General features: G+C 39.2%; 1 protein-coding gene across 9 annotated transcripts in view; it reads left to right on the top strand.

The window, feature by feature from the left end:
* LOC149317974 (phospholipid-transporting ATPase IF-like) overlaps window positions 1-12,042 on the top strand; it is a 142,547-nt gene that overhangs the window by 103,243 nt on the left and 27,262 nt on the right. For 6 of the 9 annotated variants that reach the window (XM_089508767.1, XM_089508762.1, XM_089508760.1 and 3 more), the window contains 2 exons: window positions 116-219; window positions 3,312-3,477. In XM_089508767.1, coding sequence (XP_089364893.1) covers window positions 116-219; window positions 3,312-3,477 — 270 coding nt within the window. Of the gene's footprint in view, window positions 1-115; window positions 220-3,311; window positions 3,478-9,664; window positions 9,751-12,042 lie in introns of all 9 variants that reach the window. The other 3 variants (XM_089508765.1, XM_089508764.1, XM_089508766.1) reach the window with 1 other exon arrangement.

The following is a 12,042-nucleotide window of genomic DNA, read 5'->3' as shown; positions in this document are numbered from 1 at the left end:
TTTAAAGTAGACCCTATGTATTCTTAAAAGTGGAGTGGGATGGAATTTGTTTTAATCAAATGTCCTACTTGTGTAGTAAATTAATTCCAAGTTTATCATATTATTATTTATTTAGATGGCTTTAGAGACTCATTTCTGGACATGGATAAACCATTTTGTCACCTGGGGTTCCATTGCGTTTTACTTTGTATTCTCCTTGTTCTATGGTGGAATTATCTGGTAAGTGTTTCTGCACGCACATAAGTATGGATTATAGCTATCTTAACTCATTGTAATCTATACTGTTTGGTAGTGGAGAGAGTATTCCATGAATATACTGAAGTGCATGTATTATTGGCCATTTTTGTTGTTCTGACCCTGCAACCATTGCTAATTTTTCTGTTTGTTAATGAGAATAAGTCCAGCTCCACATTTTAAAGGGGACTCAGCAAATGGACTACCAGGTTAGTGCTGCATGTTGGCACACCAGAGAAACTTGACTAGATTCTTGCTGTGGTTCCTTAAGCAGCCAAGTCAATCTTGTGAAGAAAATGAGCAGAGAGGCAAACATTTTCATCACTGTAGAACAGGGATTTTCAAGGCATCTGGCCATGAAGGTATTGTATTGTTGGACTTTAGCTCCTGGTATTCCTCACTGTTGGCTAAGCTGGCTGGGACTGCCAGAATATACAGTCTAACAACACCTGTGGAGTCACATTATTCCTATCTCTGCTCTAGAAATATAGTGCCATATTGCCCTATGAAAACTAGTTGAGAGCCTAGCTTGGAAACTGGAGTTTCAGTAGGGACATCCACACACATGTCACTTATGTGTGGAGATCTCCTTTTTCAGGTGCTATATGTTTGTTGTTCCCTTCCTCTCCCAAAGCCCCTTTCCTGACTGACTTTGAAGCTCTGAAGCCACCTCACAAGACCATTCCATGCTTCGTGACAAACAGGAAGGAAAGGAAAAGTGTCTGATACTCCCCATATCCAGATGTTCAATGCTGATGCCATGGTACATCTGGCTATAGAGTGTGTATCCAGATGCTTCTCCAATCTGCCTGCTTGCCATGAAGCATGGAGTGGCTGTGCAAGGTTGCTTCAGAGCTTTAAGTAAGTCAAAGGGTTGGTAAATGACACAACATGGTTTAAGGTCCATAAATGGATCATAGAATCATAGGGTTGGAAGGGGCCTCATGGGCCATCACATCTAACCCCTGCTCAGTGAGGTATCTCCAGCTAAAGCATCCCTGGCAGTTAGCTGTCCAGCCTCCTTTTGAAGATGTCCAGAGAAGGATACTCCATTATCTCTTGGCAATTAGTTCCATTGCCAAACCACTCCATATTCAAGTTCTTTCTAATGTTCAGTAGAAATCTACTTTCCTGTAACTTCAAACAGTTTAGACCTGTTCCTCCCCCCTGGTACAGCAGAGAACAAATCTGTACTCTTCTTTGTGTGACAGCCTTTGTTATATTTAAAGACTGCAATCATGTCCCCCTCAGTCTTCTGTTAAATGCCTAGCTCCTTCAGCTTCTCATATGTTTTGTTCTCCATATCTCTTATCATCCTTATTGCCCTTCTCTGAACCTGCTCCAACATGTCCTATAACCTTCTTAAAATGAGGCACCCAAAACTGAACACAGTACTCCAGATGGCACCTGACCAGGGCAGAATGTAGTTGGACTATTACAGTACTTATGCCACGCTGAGAGGATGTTGAATTGTGGCCCTAAGTGTATCCATTTGGGGGCCTCCATCCCTTTCATTTCTAATTCAAGATGCTTACCTTGGGCTTGAAAAATTAACAGGACTACCTGCATCCCTGTGAGGCTGCCCACTCATTAAAGTCACTCTCAGAAGTCCTAATCTCTGTCCAGGCTGGTGCATGTAAGGAATAGGGCTTTTGCAATAATGGTTCAAGCGCTTTGGTATTCTTTCCCTATGGAGGCATGTATGACCTTGTAGAGTTCTCCAACCCTTTTGTCACCAAATGTGGGGGGTTTCTCTCAGAAAATCCCACCACTGAGCCAATATATGATCCTGTGTGGGATTTCCACTCTTTAACCCACCAGTTGCAAAGATTTCCACAGTGCTTACTGCAGTTACCAAGAGTGAGTACTTTCCCGAGTGTGTCACCAACTGTGGGGACCATCTACATGCCCTCAAGGTTCATATGAGGATTTACACAACTCCCATCTCCAATGGACACTACTCTTCTTTATGTAATGCTGCCACCACAGACACCTTATCTGAAGGCAAGCTCTCAGTTAGATGGCATTCCTGGGGGCCAAAAGTATGTCAAAACAAAAACATTTCTTTGTTCACAGGAGTTAAACATGACTAGACAGAAAAAATTATTTACTACATTTAAAACACCACACATATTCTCACGCTTCTCTCTGACTAACTCACACCCTTTAAAACCACACATTTATTCCTAAACCCGACTGACGCTTAATTATAAATCTTCCACACCCTCTCACACAGATCATCCATATCCCTCAATAATCCCAACTGTCTAATTCAAACACCCATTTTTAACTGCCCTTCACCAACTGTCATTCACTGTCATTTACCTACCTTACACAAATCTCCTCCCAGTGGCTCCCTTCCATGTGTGTAGGCCTTCAAGTCGCCTGTTGACTTATGGCGAACTCATGAACTTTTCATAGGGTTTTCTTAGGCAAGGAATACTCAAGAGTTGCTTTTGCCAGTTCCTTCCTCTGAAATATAGGCTACAGCCCCTGATATTCATTGGTGATTTCCCATCCAAGTTCTCACCAGAGCTGACCCTGCTTAGCTTCCAAGATCAGACTGGATCTGATGCCTTCAAGCTATTTAGACAATACTGTATCATACAAACAATAAATTAAATAATATTTATTAACACAAGTCCATGACATCATAGACATCATTGATGCTTTTTAAAGAAAAAACTCCGCTGGGAATAAATTTATTCCTATCTGTGTGTGTTGAATTGTGATTTACCTGAATATATATATATATATATATATATATATATATATATATATACACACACACACACACACACACACACACACACACACACACCTGCCACTGATTTGAAGATTTTTATTTGAAAATCTAATTGGTTTGTCATGTATTTGCACCCCACCTCAAGCCTTGGGGAGAGGCAGAAGAAATTTGTTTGTTTGTTTGTTTGTCTTATAAACCAACTTGCCGGAGTAGTGATAGGTTGGTTAAAAATACTTTAAATAACATTCTGACCAAGAGAGTTAAACTGTTCTGGTTTGATTTCCCTTCTCTGTTTATTGACACCCATTTTCTTTTTGTTTTCTTTTTCCAGGCCATTTTTGCACACCCAAGACATGTACTTTGTATTTGTTCAGTTGCTGTCCAGTGGCTCTGCCTGGTTTGCCATAATCATTATAGTTGTTACTTGTTTGTTTCCTGATGTTGTGAAAAAAGTACTGTACAGACACCTACAACCCACAAGTACAGAAAAAACCCAGGTAACCTGTTCTTACATGTGGTTTATCGAATATTAAAGGGCTCCCCCTTATTGTAGAGGTTAAATCTGTTAGTTTTTCTGTGTGCTTGTTTGAACCTGGAATTTTTAGTGAAATTATGAACCTGCACTATGATGACTTCTTCATAACAATTTTTAAATCGCCAATTATGGTCAGTCTCTTGACTATATAAAAATGTGGTGTAGAGCTGCTATTATTGTTGTTGTTATTATTGTTATTATTATTTCATTTACTTATGCCGCACCTTTCTTAGTATAATGACTCAAGGCAGCATATACAAGGGCAAACATTTAAAACTGTTTTAGCTGAAGTGCATTCAGTTATTAGCAGTTGTTCAATCAAGTAGATGAACATGTAATGGATATTAATTGATTTCTATAGAGATGACCACATCTTCATTTTCCTCACAATAGTAATCTGGGGTGGTTACTACCAGATCAAATAATTCTGGGAAAGCTGTGCTTTCCCAGGACTCCCAATTGATCCCTTTCATGGCATAATCTAGATCTAATGTCATAATTTCCCTGTGCCTTAAGATAGTTGCCTAAAAAGAGGAAAGGGGGACATTTGGAACCTCTTTGGTATGACTGGAACTTTGAACAGTTATTGATTATTTTGTTCCAGTCCATTTTCCAGTTAGTCTAGGCCAATGATGGTGAACCTTTTCGAGGCCAAGTGCCCAAACTACAACCTAAAACCCACTTATTTATTGCAAAGTGCCATGTCCCTCTGGCTTTCTAGTAACAAACTCTGGCAAACTCTGTGCTGGGATGATGGCACATGTGCCCACAGAGAGGGCTCTGAGTGCCACCTCTGGCACACGTGCCATAGGTTCGCCATCACTGGTCTAGGCTCTGATGTGAAAAGAACAGCAGAAAAAAAGATTGTGTGGATTCTGTTGTTTGGGCTCACTTCCCTCATTTATGATTTGGATACATCATGACTTACTAGACCAAGTTTCTGTTCAATCCTGATTTTTAAAAGAAATTATCCTAGACCGTTATCATTCTCTTGCATTACTTCTCTAGTATTTTTGCTAGGCAGCCACACCATGTTATCCTAGTGCTGATGGCTATTGCCTTGTGGTTCAGAATGACCTCTATAAAAAGGAATCATTCTGGCTTTCAAATACCAGGGAGAGGCCAGCTGGCACTGTGGTTTAACAGATACTGGGCATAAGCTTTATACATATCAAGGGTGGCCCACTGAATGTTGGATTGCAACTTCCATCAGCTCTTGCCAGTATATTTAGTGCTGATGGCGGTCAGAGTTGCATTCCCATGACAAATAGCGGTCCTGACCCTGCCATCCTGATCATATTTGTTCACTCCAAGGTTTATGTCTATAGTTCAGATCAAGAACAGGGGATAACTTTGGTCAATTAGGCGCAAAACAGACTGACAGATGGGGTATTTCTGGCAGCTCCAGGAATGTGGCATTTACATGATGCATGCACCCAGAAGCCACCCCAGGGTTGTGCTGGGGCTGCCTAAGGTGGCCCAAAACCAGCCCCAAAAGGAACTCCTTGCTGCAGTCCATTTGGGATTACAGCAGGACACACCCTCAGGGCTGCAGCATGTGTTCGCTGCGGCCCCAGGGCAATTAGGCTGGGAGCAGCTTCTGACCACTCCTGGATGCCTGTCTGTTTTGCCCCTTAGTCATTTTAAAACATTGGCTGGCATATGTTTCCTTTTTATAAAAATGTATAAAAAACATATGTATGTGTGCTAGCATTTTTCTTAGCATACAGTGGCCATATACACATTAGACCCTTCCCCCCTTCTTTTCTCTTTCTCAGGCAAGCAAAACTGGTGTGAGAAACAAAGTGGTGTTATCCTATCATGGTGACTGGTTCTTTCTTGGAGTGAGTTACATAAGAGAGTCCTTGCCAATACCCAAATGGGTTCTTGGGTCTGTGTACTCATTTCCAACAGGTTGAAACAAGCATCTGTTGAATATTCTTAGCACTCACTTCTGGTTGCTTCTTTAGCTAGGAACTCTTCCACTCTAATGTTATCTTCTTGGCAGATGTATGCCCAGCTCATGTTTCTCACAAGTTTTGCTTCTGGTAGACATGGAGAAGCAATTTTATGAAAGACATGGTGATTCACGTTAGAATGAGAGTTGTGAAGAGGCACATGAAAATAGCCTAGTTTCAATAGTCTGCTAGCAGCTTCCTATTCTTTTTTCTTTATTTTAGCGTACATATTTGATTACTATAGCAGTCCGTATCTTCTGTTCAGGCTGCACAAACTCTCAAAAAAGTGGCTGTTGAGAAACTGCCCTCTTCAATACAATGCATAGTAATTCATGCCTTTTCTGAAGACAGGCGGGTTTTGTACCATATAACTTACTCTATAAATAGGTGACCTGCTGTTGCTTTGAATTGGCAGGCTCATGAGCTAAAAGAAATCTCTTCTAGTACATGAATGTAATTTGTTCATTTCTTGTTTGTCCCAATGTCAGTTTAGATAGTTGTCAGTTTTACAACTGTGACTTTCTAACTTTTGGAGTTTTGTGGTGTTCAAATGTATAGACATTCTGTTTTCCCCGTCAGCTCTGTGATACAATACGCATTCACTTATACTTGGTCTTCACCATTTGGTAGTTTTGAAACTCACCAGTAAAGACCTGTTCTCAGTATTTCCTATTTAAGTGTCAACACAGCAGCTAATATTTATAGGCGACTGATAATTATCTTTCAAAATCTTTGTGATCCTGCACCAACATTATTATTATTATTATTATTATTATTATTATTATTATTATTAAACTTTATTTATAAAGCGCTGTAAATTTACACAGCGCTGTACATACAATCTTTTTAATTGGATGGTTAACATGTGGTTGACCCTGCCCACAATTAATAAAAATTGATATTTGCAATAACCTCATTTAGTTTGCATAGGTGAACATCAATCTTAATGTCTAACTGTACAAATACAGTCATGTTGGAATAAGTTTCTCCTTTCTCAGCTGTATTGAATCATGCCTTGCTGAAACACAACCCCAACATTAAAAAATAAATAAATCCTGGCTTAGTGCAAAATACACTATACAGAAGCTCTCAGCTATAACCACTTCAGATAAACATGAAAGTTAGTTGCTTAGGAATAGCCCTTCTGATCCTTCCAACAGATATACAGTAGCCTGTCTGCCATGTTGTATGCCCTGTGCATCATGCAAGTGGCTCCTTTCACTTAACTTTATAAGATATTTATTTATTTATTTTTATGGTGTAAACTGTATGTCTACTCAAGGAAAGGAAGTGTACCAGAAAGATGTTGACTTTAGTACAGGTTACTTCACACTGAAGTGTGAAACTGAAAAAAAAAACCTAAGCTCATGGCAGAGAACTGACTTCTACACCTAGGAAACTTGTATGTTGAGGAGAGGATAAGACAGAATTTTCCTCTTTAACAATCTAATCTGTTTGCAAACTATGCAGACAAATCCCCCATATATCATCATCTCATAGGATCCCCCATTTGTAATATGGCACGAGTCAGCCTAAAAAGCAGGGCTTATCATCTACCCTACTTTTGACGATTTTCTGCTCATGTTCATATTGCTAAATGTACTAACTAAAATTCCTGTTGAACAAGCCTGCTCCATCAATTGTAAAGTTAAGTTTGTTGTTTAAAAAAATCATTGTTGAACATTCATAAACTAACTATTAGTTGATCATTCATGTCAAACTGAGCCTGGTATTCAGAAAGCTGTTACTTGACTTGTAAAGGAAACAGCAGAAACTAGTGCTGAAATTGTAACAGGACATGAATGGATCTGTGTCACATCCATTTTAAAATAATGTTGGTTTATGAATACACTGCATTAAATGTAATGTGCTCCTTTGGATCACTTGCCTTTGCACTGTCTAGCCATCATGTGGTGCCCTGATCTGGATTTAGAATATCACATGTGAATTGGAGAGGTTTAAATCTTTCCTCTGGTAGCTTTACTTAGAATTATTGACTATGGTCCAAGCAAGAGATAAACACAGGAAAAAAAACTCAATTGAAACCTCTCTCACACTTCTGCGATAATATGGAACATCATTGGGGCACTGCATATTTACTTGCAAATCTACCTCTGAGTATTCTTTGCCTAAGAAAATATATGAAATTCATGGGGCTGCCATAAGTCAGCAAGTGACTTGAAAGTGCATGAATTCACAAAACCTCAAGACTTGATTTTTGCAATGTGCTCTACTTGGGGCTACCCTTGTGCCTAGTCTGGAAACGTCAACTGGTACAGAATATGGCAGCCAGATTGATTACAGGAACAACTAGGAGTGACCATATTACACCTGTATTGAAATCACTCCACTGGCTGCCTATTCGTTTCCGGGCACAGTACAAAGTGTTGGTCATTACCTTTGAAGCCCTCCATGGCTTGGGCCCAACCTATGTAAGGGATCGCCTCCTTCCGTATAATCCGCCCCGCACCCTCAGATCCTCCAGGAGGAATTTGTTGCAGTCCACAAAGACCAGATTGACGGCGACCTCCCAGAGGACTTTTTCCACAATCATTCCCACTTTATGGAATGGCCTGCCGGACGAGATCCGTCAAATTGCCAACCTAGAGAGCTTCAAGAAAGCTGTCAAGATGGATCTCTTCTGGCAGGCCTTCCTGGAATAGAACCCGGCCATGTAACACTCCCCCCCCCCCACAGACATATATAAGCGAAGACTCTGCCCACCATTATTTTATTATCATATTGTTTTTAGATTTTATCATTTGTAATTTTAATGGATAGAATTGTTTAATCATTTTTAAGGGGGGGATTGTATATATTGTATTTTTAAAGGTTGTACGCCGCTTTGATTGTGGTAACAAAAAGCGGGATATAAATTAAAGTTTTATTATTATTAGTTTATTATTTATTTATTTATTTATTCACAAAACCAAGTGATCCTAAAGTGCATACTGTATATTTAGTTATATTTAGCATGTAGTTCAGTCCAGAGAAACAGATGAAAACAGTTATCTGTTTGGCAGAGACATTAAAACAGGTGATATGAGCGCATGCATTACAACTACCAGTGTGATCTAACTATAAAAGGAGTGTTGTAGCAGAAGAAGCATGGCTAGAACAACATAATTCCCAATTTATTTCAAATCATTTATGTAATGTTAATTCACTGTGCCCAACCAGTTATAATATCTGGGGAAATGTAGAAGTAATAGTAATTCCATTGACCTTAAATGTTGTGTCATCAGAAGTTAAACTTCTCCAAATACAGGTATTACCTACTTACACTCACTGTTAGTATAGCAGTAGAATCCTGGATCTAAATGAGCTTCAAAAAAAAACCCTTGAAAATCAAAAATATGTACTCTGGTTCTTCTTAATGCAGATCAATGAGTGGGAGAGGGAGATCTGCTTTAAGTACAATATGTTCTTAAGTGTGAATATGTTCCTTACAGCTCCATTTCCCTACTCTTGTCATGTCTGTCTGTGAAACATTCATTTCTAATACTAACTAGAAGTGAAGTCATAATTCTAATCTGACCACATATTGCTATGGAATCTCTTATTGCTAGCTTCTCTACTACTATTCATTGTTGCTTCACGTGGAGGGAAATTACCCATAGGGGAACCCTCCTAATAAAAATTAGTATCACTTTTGATTTTTTAAAAAACTTAACCAAATAGCACAGATGATAGTGCTGCAAATGGAGTGCCAATCGATTTTGGTCCTTCTGTTCATCCCTGCCTCCTAAATGTGAAAGGGAAGAAAGGTTTAAGATATGACTGTGAAGACTAATTCACATGGGGTGGTAAGAACTGATACAAAGTCTTCTATATGGAGGAACACTGGTTGCACAAAATGTAAGGGGAAAAAACTGCGGCTGAAAAAGCTCCATTCTACAGGTTCCAAATGTATGGCCATCAGTGATGCTGGTAACTGATTCACTATTGTATATAATGTATTAGATTGTGAACACTTACTTTCACCTCATTTGTCCAGCCATTACTAGGTTAAGTATTGTGTACTTGCCATTGAAAAACCAGTGTCCCTGCACATATGTGCCCTGTGTGTCAAATTAGTTCCTTCATTTTGAAGACATTTGTTTATAAAGATCCTGTCGTCTATCTGTCTCCTTGAAAGATGACTTCTTCTCACTGACTTGTATGTTCCATCCCTTCTTTGTCCATTTATAGATGTACTCCAGCAGAGTTGCTTTAAGTGACGAATGCATCGCACTGCAGCCACTGTCCAGGGCACCGAGTCAGCTGAGCAAAATTAGGTAGAGTAGGAGGGCAGTTCTTCATCCAATTTTATGCATGCAGAAGGTCAGCTAACCAGCACTGAGAGAGAGAAAAGGGAAGGAGGCGTGGATGCTAGTGTGGACTAAAAGGGCAGTAACAGCAGCACAAGTTTGTACTTTCTCACTTTTCCCCTTAGCTTTGCTCTGTGTTTGCAGGCCAAATGTAGCATGCATCTCATTTTTTTCTGTACTTCTTATGGGGAGGAAGGGAGGGAAATGTTGCAAGCATGCTGATCAGTGTACAGACTCTGTGTCTATTTCCCCGTTCTGCTTTGTGAAATAACTAAAAAAAAAAATTCAAGCATGGTCCCAGTGCTTCTGCTTAACTTAACCATCCACAAAGTTAATTCTTTCTGCATGTTGAGCAGCAACCGCACAGCAAAAGAAATTGTACTGTACTTTGTCAGTGGCCTTTTGCTAATCTGATGTTTTTAACTTGTAAATGTGGGGGAGATCCCTTTGAGTTGCTTTATGTATTGTATTTATATGTACATTTGTGCAGCTTTGTATTATGTTTTTCCGATGAATGTTTGATGCTGTGTTTACTGTAAGCAGGGGGTTAATGGGATGGTAAATGGGCTGGATGAATACATACATCATGCTGGGTGACTGCATTAGCAGCTGAAAAACCCTGCTAACACATTGCTAAAGTCACTTGAATGAAATACCACAGGAATGTGCCTTGGGAGAGAAAATGTAAGGGAATTTACATAAAATTAAGGCCAAATGAAAGGCCTGATTCTCAGCCTCAGGCAACAGTCTTGACCCACTGGTAAGGTGGTGGTGCCTTCTGTCTAAGGCCTAAACCAGTGATTTCCAAACTCTGGTCCTCCAGGTCTTTTTGGACTCAGCTCCCAGAAGCCTGAGCCAATGGTCTGGGATTCTGGGAGCCAAAATCCAAAACACCTGGAAGGCAGAGATTGGGAATTATTGCCTTAAACTGTCAACCTGACCTTTAAGTTTAACTTAATGGTTAGGTATACATTTCTCTGTTTAATAAGGCATGAAATGTGCAGACCTTCTGCCCATGTGCTGTGTCGTTACCTTATCTTTTCTCATGATTTAGAAGTTGAAAACTTCAGTTAATTCATCAAAGTTCCCCATTTTGCCCATCTGAGAACAACAATTATCTAGAAAATGGAAAATGTTGGCCATGCAGCCTGGTGCTTTCTGGAGGTGTAGTCAAAAAAGTGACATTTCCAAGCATTGCTATTATCTTCACTCATTAGTTGGTTTAAGAGCCTGATTTGTTTTCTCCTAATAACCATAGTTATCTGATGCAGGTGTGTGGTTCATTACATCAGGCAACACTGATCAGGGATGATGTCAGGTCAAAATGTGTGGGCAAAGGTTGCTATTTCTGCTTCTTAAAACAAGATATGTATACCTGGACCAATAGGTAATGGCACAAGAAAATTTTACAGTGGTGCCCAGTAGGAGTCAGTACAGGGTCCATGCAAACAAAATGTTTCTATACCAACTTTTCAATTTCATATGGGAGAAATCTGAATTTTCAGGCTGTCTTTTCTTGTTTTGTTGATTGTCTTTAAGTGGCTTTGATAATTGGAAGTACTAAAATAGTGAAGCAAAATATTTTAATAACTAAGATTTAGTGGTGGGCAAATGCATGTATCCTGGCTTGCATTTTGGTTCGGGCAGGACATAGACTCTTATGCTCCTGAGCATATCCAAAGTACAAAATGTTTGTAATTCTGAATGTTTCTAAAATAACAGCATGTATTATACTGAATATTAACGTTGTTGAAGTCTAGTGGAAAAGATCAGAAAACTACAATAGATCAGTAATACTCAAGAGCCACTAAGTACTTTTGCTGAAGAATGGAGTCTCACCTTAATTACCATCATGTTACTAGTAAATGTGGACATTTTCCAAGGTGTGTTCAAAGTCTTAAGCTTAATACCAAGATTACCGCGAGCATTTAGAACATTTAGATGAACCTGTTCCTTTTATTTTTTTAAGGACCATGCCATGTGCAAGTGTCTGATGATAATATTTTCAGAAAGGAATGGGAAAAAAAATCTTGTCTGAATACAGTAATGGATTCTACTATATTCCAGACATGAATTAGTCATTATCTGAATTTAGCTGCTAATTTTGCCAGATCTTTGCATCTCCATTTATATGCTCCTTATATTCTACTAACAAATTTGCAAGCATTTCTGCATCTTTCATCAGAGCAGAAGCTTTCAAGGAAGAAAAATAGCAAAGGAGATTGTATTTCATTGCTTTCAAATGAAATTAAGATCTAC

Source organism: Sceloporus occidentalis, unplaced genomic scaffold, assembly GCF_023333645.1.
Source record: "Sceloporus occidentalis isolate IW3139 unplaced genomic scaffold, rSceOcc1.0.p SCAF_2, whole genome shotgun sequence".
In the NCBI taxonomy this organism is placed as follows: Eukaryota; Metazoa; Chordata; class Lepidosauria; order Squamata; family Phrynosomatidae; genus Sceloporus; species Sceloporus occidentalis.
Note: the sequence above shows the minus strand (reverse complement) of the source record. Positions and strands in the feature narration are given on the sequence as shown.